Consider the following 19,122-nt stretch of genomic DNA (forward strand, 5'->3'; position numbering starts at 1 on the left):
GATAGAGGTAACAAATCGTACTTTGCTTAAACTCATCAAAGCACAACTTAAAGGGGCAAAGGGTGCATGGCTAGAAGTGTTACCTGGGGTGCTGTGGGCCTACCAGACGATTGCAAGAACACCAACAGTAGAAACTCCATTTAAGTTGGCCATCGGTACTGAAGCAATCATTCCCGTTAAAGTAGGAGTATCTAGTTTTAGGCGAGCTCATTATGAGGAAGGTACAAACAATGATGAGCTGAGACTCAACTTGGATTGTTTGCCTAAAGTCAAAGATAAGGCAGCCCTAAGAATGACTTAGTATCAACAAATAATTGTAAAGTACAACAATCAAAGGGTGAAGCTCAGAAGGGTCAACCCTGACAACATGGTACTGCGAAAAGTCTCACAAGCTACTAAGGACCCAGCTCAGGAGAAGTTAGGCCCTACTTGGGAGGGTCCATATAAAGTCATCCGTTACTCCAGAAGAGGAACCTATTACCTGAAGGACCTTGACGGCAACCCATTGACACGTCCCTAAAACCTGGAACATCTCAAGAAGTACCATCAATGAGAAGTACTTGATTCAATAAGCTCATTCTGTAAGAGCACTTCGCCTGACGATGCATCAAATAAGCAAGATTTTTTTTTTTTTTCCTTTAAGTATTTTTTCCTTCAAGTATTTTAATCAAGTTATTTTCAGTAATTTCCTTGTAATCCCCTCGTAAATGAGGACGCATGAAATGATAAGGCTCTATAAGCCATCCCCTTTTCAATAAATTTGACAAAGCTTCCAAGTTAAGTTAAGATCAAACACGAGAAGGAGATATCCACGTCAAAATGACGAGTTTAAATCATAAGCATGGTAATCACTCGAATGACGAGTAAAAATCACAAAATATGGTAAAAACTCAAATGACGTGTTTAAATCATAAGCGTGGTAATAACTTGAGCGACGAGTAAAAATCACAAAATATGGTAAAAACTCAAATGACGAGTTTAAAACATAAGCATGGTAATAACTCGAGCGACAAGTATAAATCACAAAACATGGTAAAAACTCAAATAATAAGTTTAAATCATAAGCAGGATAAAAACTCTAACAACAAGTATAAATCATAAGTACGAGAACTTCAAGTTCAAATCATGTATTTCCAAAGGAATACTATATAATGGTAAAAAATCTCAAGACGAGAACTTCGAGGTCTAAACCATAACAAAATTTCTTGAGCAAAGGCTGAATAAGTAAATAAAGCCTAAACAAGTGCATTGTTTATAAAAGCAAAAGCCTCAAAACAGAAGGTGTCTAAAACATCCGTTGTTTTAGAAGTAAAGCCTCAAAATAGGAGGCACCCATTGTCTTTAAGTTAAAGCCTTAAAACACGAGGCAGCCAAAAAAAAAAAGAAAAAAAAAGTTATTTAAAAACTTCTTTCAAGGAACATTGACGATCTCCTCAATATGGCCATCGTCCATATGAGTTTCGTCCACAACTCCACCTGCAGTAGTACCATCTCCTCAGTAGCATCGGTAGCATCGACAACAGTTTCATCTTCCTTCTCTTTGGTCTCGTCGGCAAGGATCTCGGTATCAATAGCTTTGAAATCTAGGTTTGCTAAGTCTGCTACTTAGCTGTGATGCTTCATCATCCACCTACAAAGAAGCTCGAAGTCGTTGAAGTATTGCATGAATTGAAGATCAGAAAAGCAATCAGATTCAAGAAATGTGGCGATCACCTTCTCACATTCCTCATCTATCTTCAGGAGGGCGCTTGAACTTTTTGTCCTTTTGAGTAACAAGCTTCTTCTCCACCTTTAGTGCGTCCTTAAGTTCCTTCACCTTTTCCTTGGCCTTCGTCGCTTGGTCCATTACCTCAATCAGATCCTTCCTCAACTTTGAGCTCTCAGCCTCAATCGAGTCAACCTTGGAATTTGCCACCACTACCTTCTCCTTACTGCTCAGGTGTAAATACTCCATGAGTAACAAAAAGTGGTTGAGTAAAATACCTGCACCAGCTTATGAATATGGCAGCTGACCAGCTCATGAGAAGGGATTGACAAGAGGCCTCTAAGCTCGTCGTCAGTAATGATGTTGTGAACTTGTCCAAGGGCTGTGGTAGGATCTTTCCAAACACTCTTACCAACCTTACCCTTCCCTTTAGAGTGAGTGGTTGGGGAAGTGAAGGCCATCATCTCAAGGGAAGGCGTAGGAGAAGATGGGGTACCAAAGAAAGATAAGGGGGCAGGGGTTTCATCTTTACCTTCATCCAACTTGCGCTTTTTCGATCCAGGAGTAAGCAAGTACAAAGGCTCGTTCTTTAAACTCTCCACACGAGCGTACTTATCCTTGCTATACCTAGTAGCCATTTCTAAAAAATAGAAGGTTAGAAAACTCAGCTTTTACAAAGAAAGAGGAAATAAGAAAGAAGGTTAAGTCAAACGTACTTTTCTCTTCACAAGCAATCTTCTTTAAGACAAATGCGGAAGGTTCGGGTCCAAGGCAACACTCATATAAATGACGAGGATCTACCAGATCATCAAAATCGTCAATAGTAAGGGCAAACTTAAGAGCAGCTTGAACTCATCCTTCATAACGCTCTTCCAATATAGGACAATCAGAAACTACAAGACCAGTCAACTAGGAAAGATTAGAGAATGATAAGTTAAAATAGTTGGTTTAATGAAAAGGTAGAGAGACACACCAAGAGAGGGAATTTCCCATTTCCTTAGCAACCACGGGACCTCACCCCACAGATTGTCAGTCATGGTTTCCCATCTGGGTCTAGAAATGAAAAAGTATCGTGACTTCTAGTCACAAAAGGAAGTAGGAGAGCTATGGACAATTCTAGACTCCCTATTCCAAGGCAAGAGTTCAAAATACCCATAGTGGGTAGAAGGTTTCAAATGATATAAGTGAAGAAATTTGTTTAAGTAAGGTAATCATGTCCCCATTATGGACAGATACCCAAATTGACACACAACCAATAATCGTCCTCCATGCGTTAGGGACGAGCTGGCCAGGTGCAACATTGAGAGCAGAGAGAAGTTGCATGATGAAATGATGAACAGGAAAATGAAGGCCACATGAGAAGGTAGCTTCATAAAAACTCACCTCACCATGGGCAAAGGAATAGGCTTTTTCATTGGGACGAGGTAGCCTTGTAACGACCCCTCCAGGGAACTGGAACCTTTTTTGTATAGATTTCAGGTGCCTTTGTTCCAAAATCAAAACTCGGAAAGAGCGTGAAAAGGGATTGAAGACAAAGAAGAAAAGGGTTTTGAAGAAGAAAAGGGTTTTGAAGACAACGAAGGTTTCGACATCACAATTTCAAAATCTTTATCAAAAGACTCACCACTCGACGACAGAACAATCTTTAGTTCACTAGACCTAACATCAGTATCCCTATACTCTATAGCAATCATCTCTAGGTGATGAGCAATCAGAGGTGAATCAAGGGAAAAGGGCTAGTTAACTAAAAGCTCCACAATCTCGAGATAAAAACAAACCAACTTGAGGACGATGCCCACCAGAAAACTCAAGAAATACCCCTAGTCTAGCAAAGAAGAACGATATACAGGGAGTTGCTTGCCTAATGAAAGCAAAATCAACCATTAATGGAATCTAGAGGAAAAGGAGTCTTAATGTACGGAGGGTGCAGAAGCTTTCTTTTGGTTTCAAACTTCAAGTGTAGTGTATAATGAAGAAGAAGAAGGATATGAGGAGTTTCTTTGCTAAGAAAGGAAACAAAATCAATGCGTGGGAAAACACAAGGATAGAACACACGTGTGGCCAACACGAGATAGAAACGTGGCAATCATTTGACGAAAACGTTGCCCCATAATAGATGTGATGGGACGAGAATCTCGAGGCACGAATAAACTAACCCACCCAAGGAGGAATTTCCATATTCCCTTGCTCGTCCAAACAAAGGATGACAAAGGAATAAAAGGGGGCAACTGACGAGTAGCACCTGAATGGCCGTTTGTAACTAGTAAACCATCTATAACAATGACGAGTAAGAGTGTGGATGAGCGTAAGTGCATTAAGTCTAGATAGCATTCAATGATTGAGTGATAAATGAGCACAGGACCGTTATCTCCATCCAATAAGATGCAGTTAAAGGTCAGTTACAAACAAGAAATGTTGGGATTAAATGACCACCATTGAGCATTAAATCCTCCAACTCTAGTTTAACGTTAGACTGAGCATTAACTTAGCATAAGGCTATATAAAGCCAAGAAAGACAGGTATAAGGGACAAGATTTTTACACTATAGAATTGAGATTCCTAAATAGTTTAAGCTAACTTAAGTATCGAAAGGTCCTTAGCAGGCTCCAAACCAATGCCATTATCTATTTGGTGTTTTCTCTTACACAGGGTCTCAAGTCGTCCATCGTACTAAAAAAGTGAAATCATGCTTCATCAACTATTATTTTATTTTATTTGTATCATAATTTTTTCATCCATACTAAAGTGATTTCTAAACAAAAAAGTCCTTTCTCAAAAAATAAATAAATAAGAACAAAAAGTTAGAACTCAAGTCAAGATAAAACCAACTCTTTAATGATTTGATTTTTCCCATCAAAATTGACGCACGCCTAAATTACTTATCTAGCTTTTTCCAAATTCCCAAAAAACATGAATATTTTATACTTATTTATACCAGAGCAGTACAACACCCATTAACAGCACCCTACTTTTACATTAGAAAGAGTGGTGTGTTGTGTGCATTTGCAAGAGCATCTTACTTTTACAGCAAAATACTGTCTCAAAAACTGGCCACAAAAAAAATTCTTTTGAGGAATTTTTTTTTTCTTGAATAAAAAAAATGGGTCTTTGATGTGAGCTCATCAATTCTACGTCACGTGACGGTAATGGATAATACCACGTGTATCACATGGGCCTTACTAAGACTATCGCTCCGCTTCTCTCTGATTACTAAAACAAAGACTCCTACCATCAAGCCACACTGTATGGTCATTCTTTTGAGAATTAGGATTGATTAGTATTACCGTAAATATATAGTCTTAAAAGTATTTTCAAAAAGAAGCTTTAGGCCTAAGCTTCTTTAGTTTTAAACCTAGTTTTTGCAGAATCTCTATCAATTTTATATGTATTCCACTAACAGTTCACAAAACCCACAATATCCATCAATGCAAAACATTAAAAGATTCTAACAAATTAATAAAGTCCCAATAAAGTAGACGAATTTGTTATTGGAATGAACAAGCACTGTGGTCCTTTGAAAGAGAATATAGACTCCTTTATTATAGCTCAATAATTTATAGCCACAAGGCCCACAACATGGTACCTCACAATAGAATCGCCAAAGTTAAGATTGAAAAAATGTGTCTTTGCTTGCACAAATCCACATGCCAACCGGAAAGCACCAGTCTCATCTGTAATTGTCATCTCAAGGATTGGATGAAACACTGCATTCTTGCCCAAAATAGTGAGAGTGCTACCATTGAATTACCCAACTGTGGAAACAAGGTTCCTGGCCAAAGGTAGGCCTACTTCTTGTTGGCCAGCTGGCCCAGATAGACCTTGAGCTCGACCCACAAGCTTGGAGGTGGGTTCAGGCCCTTTTGTTAATGGGTCATCAAAAATATTGACTAGTCCAAACAAGGTGGGTGATTTCTTAGTCTTTGATGCTTCAGCTACTTCCACTGCACTTGGGTTTTTTCCTTATAGTGTGTCAAGGAAGTAAAAGTGGAGCCTAGGGCCCTAGAGACTTTCTCTCTGGCATGAGTTTCAACATTCTTCTCCCATAAGGTTATAACTATTTCATATGTTTTTAACTTTCTCTGATCCGTATACATTTATACATAAATCAATCCTAAAATATCAAAATCAAATTGAGCTATTTACTCATAGTTCACACCCAGAAAAAAATATGAACTATAACAAAAAAAGAATAGTCACATTTGAAACTTTAAATGCTATTGTTTATATGACTCAAATCGACTTAAGATGACCGACATTTGGTCCAAGTGGTACCTTGAAAGGTACTAAATACCTAGGGGTTGAAGGGAGGTTCAAGTTTAGGAGGTCAAACAGTCATATATATATATATATATGATGAAATTTAGCTATAAAATTAGTTGTATCTTAAGGCTACAACTTTACCTAATAAAATAAATATTATTACATATTTTTTGAAAATCTTATTGTTAAATTGTATGTTCTTTGTGTTCTTAATACACATGTCAAATGTTGTATCAATTGGATATTATTTACCATATGATCTACAAGTTTATATTTTATTTATAATTTGAAATTATAAAAACTTGCAATTTAAACAATTTATTGATGAGATAGCTATTAATCTTTAATTTTCTAGAAATTTTGCAAGCATGAAGATATAAGATGAAAATGTAATCCAATGGTAGATTTGTCAAAATTCACCTCCAATAAAAAGATATTGAGTAAGATTGTAGCCTTCGGTTACAACCAATTTTGTAACTAAACTTTTTTTTGAGAGAGAGAGAGTTTCAACCTATGACGTCCGCTGCTAATGATAACTCTTTATCATTAGACCAAGATACCAATCGGTTTTGGTATAGGCTGGGATTGAACCCCGAATCTCTTATATAACCATCAAAGACTTTACTAGTTGAGTTAACTAGAACCCACAGCTAAACTTTGTCTATATATATATATATATATATAGACACACACACTTAAGATGTGTGCTGTAAAATATACATTCATTTAAGGCTAAAATCCTCAATTGTTAGATTAGTTCTTGGAGTTTAATTTTTAACATTTTAGTATGCCACTTTGTTAAAATGAGTCAATAGAGTTCTTCCGTCCAAATCTATTAACAAATGAAGCCATTTAAATATCATTCATAATTTTTTTTTTTAAAATAATACTAATCAAACAACACGATCTATCAAATGAAACACCTAATGTATTCAGCATAAGTTATTGACGTATTTCAATTTAAGAAAAAAAAAATTAAAAAAAATAAAAAAGAATAAATAAATAAATAAATAAATAAAAAAGGGAAATCTCACAACTAATGCAAGAAATTTTCAATTCCTAGTGTGCTTGAATGATTCTTTTTCTTTCGGCGTTTTGTTTCACAAGAAGAACTACAAAAAAAAGGAAATTTAAGACCGTTCAGTCAATGGAAAGTGCAACAACGAAAACTTCCAATTCCAAGAAAATGCAATCATGCGATGGGTGCTCAAATTACAAGAAGAGGCCTTGGACATGTATAATATATGGGATCGACCATATTATGATTATTGTAACTTTCTTAGGCACATAGGACACTATTGACACCAATAATTTGAATGTCAAATCATTTGATCCATATAATACTAATGGATTCTTATAATACCAAAATGCAGACTTTTGCTATATTGTACGACCACAAGAGCGTAAGGTTAATTCAACTTAAGAACTAATTCCATGAAATGAGTTTTATAATACCCAAAAAAAAAAAAAAAAAGAAGCTAAAGATATAGTATTACAAAATGAAAGAAATCAATACCATAACAAAAGCTTTTACTTCAACCTAATTAAAAAGATAACAGTGGGTGGGAGCTTGAAGATGATGCTACACCACTGTCCGCACCTGACATTGTTGATGTAGAAACTGCATCCCATTGCTCGTACATTTCAGTTCTAGCATATTCAACCTCTTCGTGATTTTGTTGAACATTAGGAGTTTTTTGCAATGTTTGCACTGCCTCCAATTGCATTGCAACTTCTTTCATTGTAGGTCGTTTCTTCCCTTTCATATTCAAGCACATTTTTGCAAGGTTTGCAACTGCTATGATTTCTTCTTGTTTAGCTTCCTTCATAACTCGAGCATCGATAATATCAAACAAATTGTTCTCCTCCATTGAATGAATGAAATATGTGGCTAAACTTTTGCATTCTTTTGTCCTTGTAGAAGAAATCGCTTTTTCTCCAGTTAAGAGCTCAACAAGGACAACACCAAAACTATAAACATCACTCTTTTCTGTAAATTGACTTGATTGAAAATACTCGGGGTCTAAATATCCAAAAGTGCCCTGTACTACTGTGGTTAGGTGAGTTTGATCAACAGCAATGGATCTTGAAGTCCCGAAATCTGCTACTTTTGCTCTGTACTTATCATCTAAGAGAATGTTTGTAGTCTTAATGTCTCGGTGGTAAATGGGTGTAGAAGCTATTGAGTGTAAGTAGAAAAGAGCTCCTGCAACTTCTATAGCAATTCGTAAACGCATATCCCATGTTGCTGGAAACTCCTCATTTTGTTCATTGAGATATTGGGATAGAGTTCCATTAGGAATGAATTCATAAACTAGCAGGGGAACTTCTGTCTCCAAACAACAACCAAGTAGTTTAACCACATTCCTATGATTAATTTGTGAAAGAATGACAACTTCATTAACAAATTCTTCAAGTTTTCCTTCATCAATTACCTTGGACTTTTTTATTGCAACAATTTTCCCATCTATTAACATACCTTTATAAACAGTGCCTTGTCCTCCTTGACCAAGAATTCTATTCACATTAAAATTGTCAGTGGCCTTTTCCAAATCCTTTGAATTAAACAATTTAGTGGTTTTCTCAACAGTCCTTGAAGACAATTGTTGTTGTAATAATAAACCACCATTTCGTTTGAAGAACTTCTCCTTGCGCTTAATAATCTTCCTTTTTTTTACAACTTTGTATGACCACCAGCCACCAATACATAGAAATAATAGCCCAATGCCTGTGCTAATACCTGGTTAACACAATGAAATGAGAATGATTACTCCTAGTAGATCTTGTAATATTTTTGAATAAAATAGAGACAACTTCTTCAAATGCCTAAAGGCTGACAAAAAATCTTGGGAAAAAAGTATGTTAACTTACATCGACAAGTTTTAATCAAAGAGAATGATACACTAAAAGTAGATCATAGACGGAAGATAAAAGATAACGGAAAAGAAGTTTAGCCAAAAAAAAAATGATAATAGAAAAGAACAAGCATTAAGTTCTAAAGGGTCTAACATATCTCAAGAGCCAAGACCAATCGAAAGCTTATAATAGTTTTGAATAAAATAGAGAATCGAAAGCTTATAATAAAAGGCTAGACAAACTATTCCGTGACAAAAGTATGTTTGAAAGCTTATAATAAAAGGCTAGACAAACTATTCCATGACAAAAGTATATTTACTTACATTGACAAGTAGTAATCAAAGAGAATGATACTCCAAAATTCTTGGAAAATTTGTCGAACATTCGCATAAATTCTTTCGAGTTTGCTTTTGTGTCATCTTCTTCTTCTTCTTCTTCTTCTTCTTCTTTTTTTTTTTTTTTTTTTTTTTTTTTGGAGTAAATAAAAACAACTTGTGGTCATTTTCATAATAATACCATTTGTTAGTGACCAACTAGTTTGTGGGCTAAATGAATAGGAAATGTTTAAAATTTGACTTGATTCAAGGGAGTCACCCTAAAGAAGTGTTAAAGATGTAAAAGATTAGGAGACAAAAGGGAAATAGTAACCAACAATTGGGTTCTTATTCTTCATTCAATATTATCCCTATGCCTTTACCATTTGGAGTTCTGAAATCACTTTAATTCATGTTTCAGGTAAATCTTTTTTCAATTATTGTAGATCTCAGAGGTAAAAAGACATACCTATTATGATAATTTTGTTGCGAGACTTGCGATCAGAAATTGAAGATGAAACTAAAATACAGTAGTATTCCCCAGGAACATTTACACAACGATATCCATCATATCCATATCGAAGATATGAAAATCCACATAGTCTAGGATTTGCACATTCGTCAATATCTGAAATAGTGGCATGTAATAACAAACACAACATTAGAATAGATGTTCAAAATTATCAACAATAAAACACGACAATGCAACATTGACATTCATCAGAAAAGTCATTGCCGTTGTATAATACAACTAGTCAATAGTCACTAAACAGTCTAATGTCCAAAAAATATTCAACAAAATATGTTTTTTTTTTAAATCTTTTTCTTTTTATTTTATTATTTTTATAAATATGAAATTTATTAATTATTAGTAAACATTTATTATATATGATTGTATTAATATATACAATTATTTATTCTACCATTTTTTTTAAAAAATATGATGTGACAAGTTCTAATAGGGAGTTTAAATGTATAAATGTATTTCATGTTTTTAGTAAAAATCTAGGAGGAGCATTATTTAAATTTATGTCCACATTTTTTTTTTTTTTTACCAAGAATATAAGAGGGCAAGGTTTTGAAACCGGACCGGACCGGTCAGTCGGACCGTGGTAATCGAGAACCGTTTATCATTCCGGTTTTTTAAACTACCAAACCCGGAAATTTTAAACTACCAAAACCGCCCGGTTTTCAAAACCGGACACGGGTCTGACAGTTCCCAAAAAATCACAAAACAAACATTGCTCAAAATAATCTCCAATATCAGGTCTTCCCAGAAAAAAAAAAAAAAGAATAGAAGACTGGAAGAAAGACTACAAATCTACTTCTGGCTTCTGCATATGCATCTGCATCTGCTTCTGCTTCTTCTTTATTTATTGAAAAATTGTGGAAGAAGATTGTTGTTTGTTTGAAAACTGTGGAAGAAATAACAGAGGTAGAGAGAGGCGAAGGCTATTGGGAAAGCTAAAAGAATAGAAGACAAAAGTCCATAGGGTTTGAAGTCTAATCATGTGGTGTGGCATGAGGAAACGTGTAACTTTGATCATGATGCGTGGGGAAATGTGTAAGTGGGGTTGGGTTTCTCATGAGATCTCATGAGTCATAATTTTTTTTTCTTCTCTTTTTACCCAGCACAGCACAACCAACTTATTAAGGTTTAAGATTATTATTTTTTAGTTATATTTTTTAAAACTTTTTTTGTTATATTTATTTATTATTTTTTAGATATAATGTTTTAAAATCTTTTAAATAACAAGAAAAAATCTAACAAATATCATATTTATCGTAAATTAAGATATATTTGAATCTCTATAACTAATTTAATATATTTATTTATATTTTTAATAATTATTAATTTAATTATCACGTCATCACGGTTCGACTCCGGTTTGACCTCGGTTCGACCTCAAAAACTTTGAACCTTTTCTTTTTACGATTCAATAAACGATCCGGATCTGAAAACCTTGCAAGAGGGTGAGAGGATTTTTGAAAAGTCAAACTATACCCCTGGCCCCATCCCTCCCTCCCCCCTATTTCCAACAATGAGTGGATTTCAAAGGTAGAAATCTTCAAGGCCTATAGGATAGGATAGTAAGGAAAGTACAAGGTTAGAAAGAATTATTGTTTTTGAAAGCCGGATGAATGAAAGCCGGATGAAAAATCTTGATAAAAAAAGTAGCAAAAGCCATACCCACCCATATTATGAATTATTTTAAATTATTTTAAGCAACATATGATGAAATTAATTCTGCTATGGCAATGATCATAGTATACACTTGCTAAAGCTATATGGACTATGTTAGGATAAGAAAGAGAGAGGCATAGGTTTCAAAAACACCTTAATGCCTTGAATCTAGTAATGTTTGCCAAGCTAGATGGAGGGTCATTAAGGACATCCACATACTAATGTACCAACTATATATAGCCCAATACTTCTTATCACGCTCATATAAGCCTTAAATTAATCCATCCTATATTTGATGAATATCTGACTTTCTATGAAAAATAGTGCTGCAAACTTTAATAGTAGCCTTGATCAACGATATTACTTTGTTGTCCTCTAATGGTTTGCTGATTGATGTTGTAAGGTTTGGTGCTATACTTTTTACTCAATTATGTTGCTCTTATGTTAAGGAATATGGTAATAATTTTTTACAAATGATCGATGTACCAAAATAAAATTTTTTTTTTTGGAACACAATATTCGTCACACATGTCCTAGTTGTGACACAAAAATATATCTACAGACTTTGTTCTACCCAAAATGAAATTTTGTGACAACATCAAAATTAATTAATTTAATCATTTTTATTGGTCTATGAAAATGAAACACACATTTAATTTATTTATTAATAAATAGAATCAATAGAGTGCGAGAAGTTTACCTTGACATCCATGACGAAGATAGGGATTTCCTTCAAAGCCGGAGTCGCAAGTACATTTAAAAGTGGAACTCATATTACCCAATGACGAAGAACGACTAGCAAACCGACAGGTTGAGTGAGATGAATTACTTCCCATTATAAGAGAAGATAAGTTTGCATTTATTTCCCAATTTAATACCACAGGAACGTGAGACATGTTTCGGACTTCAAAGTGGTTTGTTATATTTTTCTCGAACCACATCTGATCTACTACGGAGGCATAATTGCAATCTTTGTTACTTTGAAATTTTCCGATCTTTCCCTCTATATTTGTGGTAAACACATCGAGATCTGAAGGGATTGTGGTTTTGCAACAGTCGATGCCATTGCAACTACTGCCGTTTGACTTTATGGTGTCTTTCTCACAAACGGACATGCACCCAGCATATATACTACTTAGTGAGCTATTTGAGCCATAACTAGATAGAAGATAAGCCACGTTGCCACAACCCATGGCAACGAATATGTTTCTCAATTTTGAGAAGACAAAGGGACTTGATACTAAGCTCACATTTGGTGCGATCTCAGTATCACTCTTTGGACACCACGATGACATAGGATAGTTGACGCGAAGTCTGCCCTCTAAAGAAATGTCCAGCACCTCCAGATCTAATCTTCTCAAGAAAGGCTTGGGAAAGCCAAGAGTTTTGTTTTTGCAATCTATCGCAAACCAATCGTCAATGTAGCAATCAGGTTCAATTCCGAAAGGGTATGGAATTGTAAAGTTCCCACAAACTGCTGCTGCTCCACTACATGAACTGTTTCCCAAACCCACTGCTTTCATAAATACATTCATTGACCACAATAGAAACACCATTCCCACCACCATACCCATATCTGTGTGTGTGTGTGTGTCTCTCTCTCTCTCTGTGATGATGATAACGAGTCTCAGTGTGAATTAAACAGCAAGGCCAAGCCCTAACTTTTTATGATAAGCCCACAAAAAAAAAAAAACAAAACAAAACAAAAACAAACAAACAAATTAGATATTTCTGTGAAAATAGCATAGAAGACCTGAGTCAACATCAAAGTCAGCGAAACTCTAGCAGACCATATTGACGCGTGGCTTTTAATTTGGTCACTTTAGTATTAAATTCGAGCTGGGCAGCACATGTTAATGAGCCAATTGCTGGCCCCCTTTATAGGGAATTAATTAAAAGTTAACTTTTCAAATGGTATTTACTTCAGTCGTAAAGTTTGGTTTTTTTATAATTATATTACAAAAATGTCATTTTAACACATTTTTCTTCATTTTACTTTTTATTTTTTGTTCAGTTTTATTTTATCAATATTTTACTCTTTATTTCCTTTCACTTTACTAATATTAAACTCATTTTCTTTCACTTTACTATTATCAAACCCAATTCAAAGAAAAGAAGAGATGAAGATAAGTTAGAATGTTCAATGAAAGATTATATACATTTATTTTACCATGTACAATAATTTTATTTTATTAAATTCATAACAAGAGCCAGGGAGCATATGTTAACAAGCTAGCTGATGGGCCTCACTGGTATAGAAAAATGGTAAAAGTTCGCTTTTCAATGATATTTACGTTAAGCGTGAAGTATTAATGCCTTTTTTTTCTTTAATATTTACTTTTCTCCAATATATGTTTTAAAGATACAAAAAATATTTTTAATAACATAGTTATAAATAACTTAAAAATAGTAAACTTCACTAATCTGTCCAAGCTCGTCTATCTCTTAAATTAAAGAGATTATCTTCATAAATAAAAAAAATGATCACACTTCAAATTTTATTATTATCAAAACAATATAAAAATGTATATGAGCTCTATTCCTTTAAAGAAAAAAAAAGTTTCTTAAAAAAAAAAAAAAAAAAAAAAAAAAAAAGTAATCTACCCATTGTTTTTCATTAAAAAAAAAAAAAAAAACTTTAAAACACCATTCCCACCGTCATTCCCATATCTCTCTTCCTCTTACCCATCTCTCTCTCTCTCTCTCTCTCTATGACGATGATGATGAGTCTCTGTCTAAAACAGCAAGGCCAAGCCCTGACTTCTTATGATAAGCCAAAAAAAAATCTGGATATTTCTATGGAAATTGCATAGAAGACCAAAGTTAACTTGGAAGTCAGCAAAAATCTAGCAGCTGAAATAGACGAGTGTGGCTTTTAATGTGCAAATTGATCCCATGACCTACAACTGTCGATAGCTTTTAGTTTGGACTTTTTCTACCGTGTATGTTGTGGTTAAGGGTGTCCGTAGGCTGGATTTGGCGGGTTCGTTTTTAGTTAATAATTTTTTATTTTTAAAAAAAAAAAAAACACTTGAATTTGATATGAGATATGGACTAACGAAAAATGAAAAGTCAGCAAAAATCTAGCAGCCAAAATAGACGAGTGTGACTTTTAATTTGGAAATTAAAAGCCATTCCCACCGTCATTCCCATATCTCTCTTCCGCGTACCCATATCTCCCTCTCTTTCTCTCTCTCTGATATGATGATGAGTCACTGTGTGAAACAGCAAGGCCAAGCCCTGACTTCTTATGATAAGCCAAAAAAAATTCTCCATATTCCTATGGAAATTGCATGGAAGATGCTGAGTCAAGTCAGTCTGAGTTGACTCAGTCAACTCCAAGAAAAAAAATTCTTTTTTTTCTTTTCTTTTTATTTCCTTTTCTTTTCTACTCTTTTTTAAAAAAAAAAAAATCAATCACATCATGAAAAGAGAAAAATCAAAAATCAAATTTTCAAAAAAAAGGGGGGAGGAAAAATCTTTTGGAACCGGATAAAATTTCGAGTTTTTTTTTTTCAAGTCCCAAATTCCAAATTTTCAATTCAAAATTTTCATTCCTAAGTTTAAAATTTCACATTTTAAATGCCCAATTCTTGAATTCAAAATCTCCAAATTTTAAGTTGCAAATTTTCAAATCTTTAGGGGTGTTTGGTAGAGTAGTTTGAGTAATATTATTTGTAGTTTTTTGAAATATGCTAGGTGAAAAGGTATATGAAAATATGTGTAATGTTGTTTAAAATATAAAAATGTGAATTTGAGATGGTAAAACAAACAGGCATTTTCCAAAATTTCACGTTTCGAATCTTTCAAAATCTCAAGTTTAAAATTTCAAAATTCAATCCCAAAATCTAAAGGTTTCAAATTCCAAATTTCAATCCAAAAATCTCAAATCTCAAAATTCCAAAATTTCAATTCTCAAAGTTTCAATTTCCAAATTTCAAACCTCAAATTCCAAGCTTCAAGTTTTAAAGATCAAATATTTTTCAAAGAACTACCAAAAATCAATCAAAGTTTTCTTGACAAAAATGAAAAAATTCAAATCAAGAAGGGACAAATGAAAATCACACATCTCAAAAAACAAAGGAACAATAAAGCACTCATCAGTTAAAGATTAATTCCAAATTTTGACTTTGCAGGCAGCAACTCGATTTCAAGGATGAGAAGCCCTTGATTACCCTTAGTCCAAATCAAGATCCTCTGGTCACAGACATTTCCTTAATCTAGATCAAGATCCTTTGGTCACAGACATTTCCTTTGTCTAAATCGAGGTTGTAGACATTTCCTTTGTCCAGATTGAGGTTGCAGACATTTTTTTTGTCCAAATCGAGGTCGCAGACATTTCCTTCATCCAAATCGAGGTCACAAACATTTCCTTCCTCCAGATCAAGGTCGCAAACATTTCCTTCATCCAGATCGAGGTCGCAAACATTTTCTTTGTCTAGATCGAGGTTGCAAACATTTTCTTTGTCTAGATTGAGGTAGCAGACACTTTGTCCAAATTGAGGTCGCAAACAGTTTCTTTGTCCAGATCGAGGTTGCAAACATTTCCTTCATCCAGATTGAGGTCGCAGACATTTCCTTTGTCTAGATTGAGGTCGCAGACATTTCCTTCATCCAGATCAGGGTCGTAGACATTTCCTTCGTCTAGATCGAGGTCGCAAACAATTACCTATCATCAAGATCGAGGTTGGAAAACCCTTTGATCGTAGACAACTCTATTCTCAAGATCAGGATTGAAAAACCTCTTGGTCACATCAATTGTCAAGAATCACTTCCAAAGTTCATCAGCTATCAGTTAGGTCAAGAATTTTTCAGTCTACTACAGCAGTCGCTAGTGCATCAAGTGGGCTTATAGGCACCTATTCAGGAGGGGCCAGAAGGCTGTATATTGAGAATCTGCATTACAACATAACTGAAGCTGATCTTCATCAGGTCATAAGCATCTTTTGTTTGGAGTCATTGCATAGGATTTTTATATTGCCAAAGTTATCAGAGTTAATTGATTGGACTAGCGTTGAGGCAAGTTGCAATGTGGTAAACTTGGGTGAGATATTTCAACATGTTACAACCATATCTTTTGTTGTTGTTTTTACATTTTCTTAATAATTTCTTAATTTATAGTTAGGTTTGAGAGGATTTTTTATCTATAAAGATTCCCTTTAGTCTTCTCATTGGTTTTCTTGATTTTTTTCTTACTTATGTTATCATGCCTTGTCAGAGTGACAGAGAACAACCTAGCTCTGGTACCAAATTGAGTCCTTTACACTGATAGATTAATTATTGGCTTCAAAATCACATGCAACTTGTATCTAAATCACTTGGTATAATATCTGAACGTGGTGTTCTTGGCTCTACTGATGTTCTAGGTGGCATATTATATGCACACTATGGTTCCTCCTGATTTTATTGCAGTTTGCACATCTTGAAGACACAGCGACTCGATGGAGCTAACCTATGGGATACACTAATCTATGACTCCTATTTTATGAAGCTTGAGATACCATCTCCTACCAAACAGACAATCCCAAGAGTGGGGATCCATGCAATGTAATATGCTAAATCCATTCTTATGAAAATTATGTATGTTGTAAAAAGTTGGAAAGTTTTATCTATGAAGTTCCTTTTTTTTTTTCTTTTTTTTTTTTGGGTCTAATTATATAACTTCTCGAGTCCCGCAAGTCAGATGCCTCAGTTGTCAACATCCAACATATCCGTAAGAGTAGTATTAGGGGCACAATTTTTTCAACGTTTTTATTTTTAGTTTTAAAAACTGTTGATGTTGTTTTTATTATTGGAGAAACATTACTTTAATCTTCAACTAGTCCACCTTTGACACTACCTTTGTAATACAAAAATTACAACAAATCATGCCAACTATTGTGAAAAAAGTTATGATCCTAAACTTATTGATCAATAATTCTCATAAATACTGTACTTGAATTAAAGAATCGATCTCTTCGCTAAGTTGCATAATTTCCCAATTTACTTGCATGCCCTGAGTTTCAACCGCGTCAAACATTGTCTTTTCTTCTAGCAATGACAATTCTTCTGCAGCCACTGCAATACAAGATCAATAGTCATTATCAAACCATCTAATTTGGACACATCCCATAACCCTCTAGCTAGATCAATTAAAATTGCTACCATCACTAGTTGCCAAGCTACCTTATTAGGCCTTGGTTTAAAACCCAAATCAAAGTTATCCAAGGGTCATTCCACACATATATATTTGTCACATGCCCCACCAAATAGCATAATCCATAGCATCTTTACTCTTCTTCATTCTGGTGGGAACACAAGGTACAAACCTCCAATTATACGCATGTATGGGAGGAAGAACAAAAAGAAAACAGCCCAACCTATTATCTTATAGATGAGGCCTAGTGTGGTTGTCCTGCGCCACACCCCTTCTATATCCAAGATACTGATTCTCCTTTTAGCCAATTCGCTATCATCCAATATTTTGCTTTAAGAATTTGAGCAAAAAGCTTATAATTATGTGGCCCTGATACCAACAGCCAGCCAAATTTGACCAAAAAAGCTGACAAAGTTCTTCACAATATTTTAGAGCAAGGCCTTCGTTGTTTCCATCCGCTTTTGCTCGCCCCTAAAACTTGCTTACTATGGCACCCATTTAATCACATACCATACGCATGCTCATTTAAAAAGTTTATTTTTATTAGTTTATTATTAGGATTAAAAAATATCTTATGCAAAAGAACAATTATACCGTAAAATAGTAATTAAAGTTTATAAAGTTGTAAATATACTAAATTAATTAATTAAACTGAAAGTGAGATGTTTCGAGTAAGAAAACATGGTATATTATAGCAAAAAGTAGATGGAAAAAACACTTTTTGCAACTCTTTTTTTTACAGTTACTAACATAAGAGTATTTGCATGAGGAAATTCTATCTCATCCTATTTTATCATCTCAAAAAAGTTACTTTATGAATTATACCATATCATTTTACAATACTCTCAGCATCCCAACTTTTATTTTATAATACAACACATTAAAATAATATTTTTACATAATAAAATAATATATCTCAAAACTCAAATAAAAACAAAAACCCAAAACCCAGTGAGAGAGAGAGGAATTGATAAAGTCACACAATAAATTTTTTTTTTTTTTCTTTTAAGAATTGAGCTATAGTGCAATTCTACCTTTAAAATTGCATTATAACACTATTGCAATTTTTTTTTGCAATAGTTGGTGAATACAAGTCCAGTTGTGGGCTACTTTTGGACTTAATTGTAAATTAGAGCTTACATTTAGCATATCCAAGTGCCAGTGCGAATGCTCTAATATGTTGTAATTAGTGTACGATAAAGGTAGTATGGGGGGGTAAAAGCCCAGACCTACCTATTGGGCCAGGGCCCTGTTTTGAAGATTACTGTATGTCCAAAGAGGAATAACTGGTTGGGGTAGAGTTCATCTGGATGGAAGAAACCCGGAAATGGAGGAAGAGTACCATCTGAAGAGGTCACCCTTTGTCTGAAGAGGTTTTACTCCTCGGATACGAATAGTCTTGATCAAACAAACGTATGGAAGGTTCGAATGACCTTCCTAGCAATCCCAATGACAAAGATAAGCTCTGGGCATATCTGTGGATGATAAGGACAAAGAAATATCTCAAGGAAAAGATGCTACCACCGTATTTAATGCACTGCAGCAACTTTTTTGGCCGCATTTATGTGGAGAAGACCCCTGAATAGTGCAACCTCAGCTACCGCCACTCACAAAAAGCTAGAGAAGATGTTTGATGTGACCTATTCTCAAGTATGTACGCAGATGA

At 34.5% G+C, this 19,122-nt stretch overlaps 1 protein-coding gene across 1 annotated transcript; it reads right to left on the minus strand.

The window, feature by feature from the left end:
* Nucleotides 1-7,002: 7,002 nt before the first annotated feature.
* Nucleotides 7,003-12,979, minus strand: LOC111986940 (wall-associated receptor kinase-like 1). Its single transcript, XM_024018633.2, has 3 exons — nt 12,021-12,979; nt 9,605-9,763; nt 7,003-8,705 (listed from the first exon to the last, which is right to left on the minus strand). Exons 1-3 carry the CDS (start codon nt 12,892-12,894, stop codon nt 7,510-7,512), a joined length of 2,229 nt encoding a protein of 742 aa, XP_023874401.2. The 5' UTR covers nt 12,895-12,979; the 3' UTR covers nt 7,003-7,509.
* Between the last annotated feature and the right edge of the window lie 6,143 nt (nt 12,980-19,122).

This window comes from Quercus suber, unplaced genomic scaffold (assembly GCF_002906115.3).
Source record: "Quercus suber isolate HL8 unplaced genomic scaffold, Cork oak 2.0 scaffold_636, whole genome shotgun sequence".
In the NCBI taxonomy this organism is placed as follows: domain Eukaryota; kingdom Viridiplantae; phylum Streptophyta; class Magnoliopsida; order Fagales; family Fagaceae; genus Quercus; species Quercus suber.

Bases quoted from the DNA above. Each gene is read 5' to 3' on its own strand.
- LOC111986940 (XM_024018633.2), bottom strand. From the start codon at position 12,894: ATGGGTATGGTGGTGGGAATGGTGTTTCTATTGTGGTCAATGAATGTA. The intron at 9,764-12,020 runs GTAAACTTCTCG...CCACTATTTCAG, and splicing joins TCTTCGTCATGGATGTCAAG to ATATTGACGAATGTGCAAAT. The intron at 8,706-9,604 runs GTATGTCTTTTT...TGTGTTAACCAG, and splicing joins CAACAAAATTATCATAATAG to GTATTAGCACAGGCATTGGG.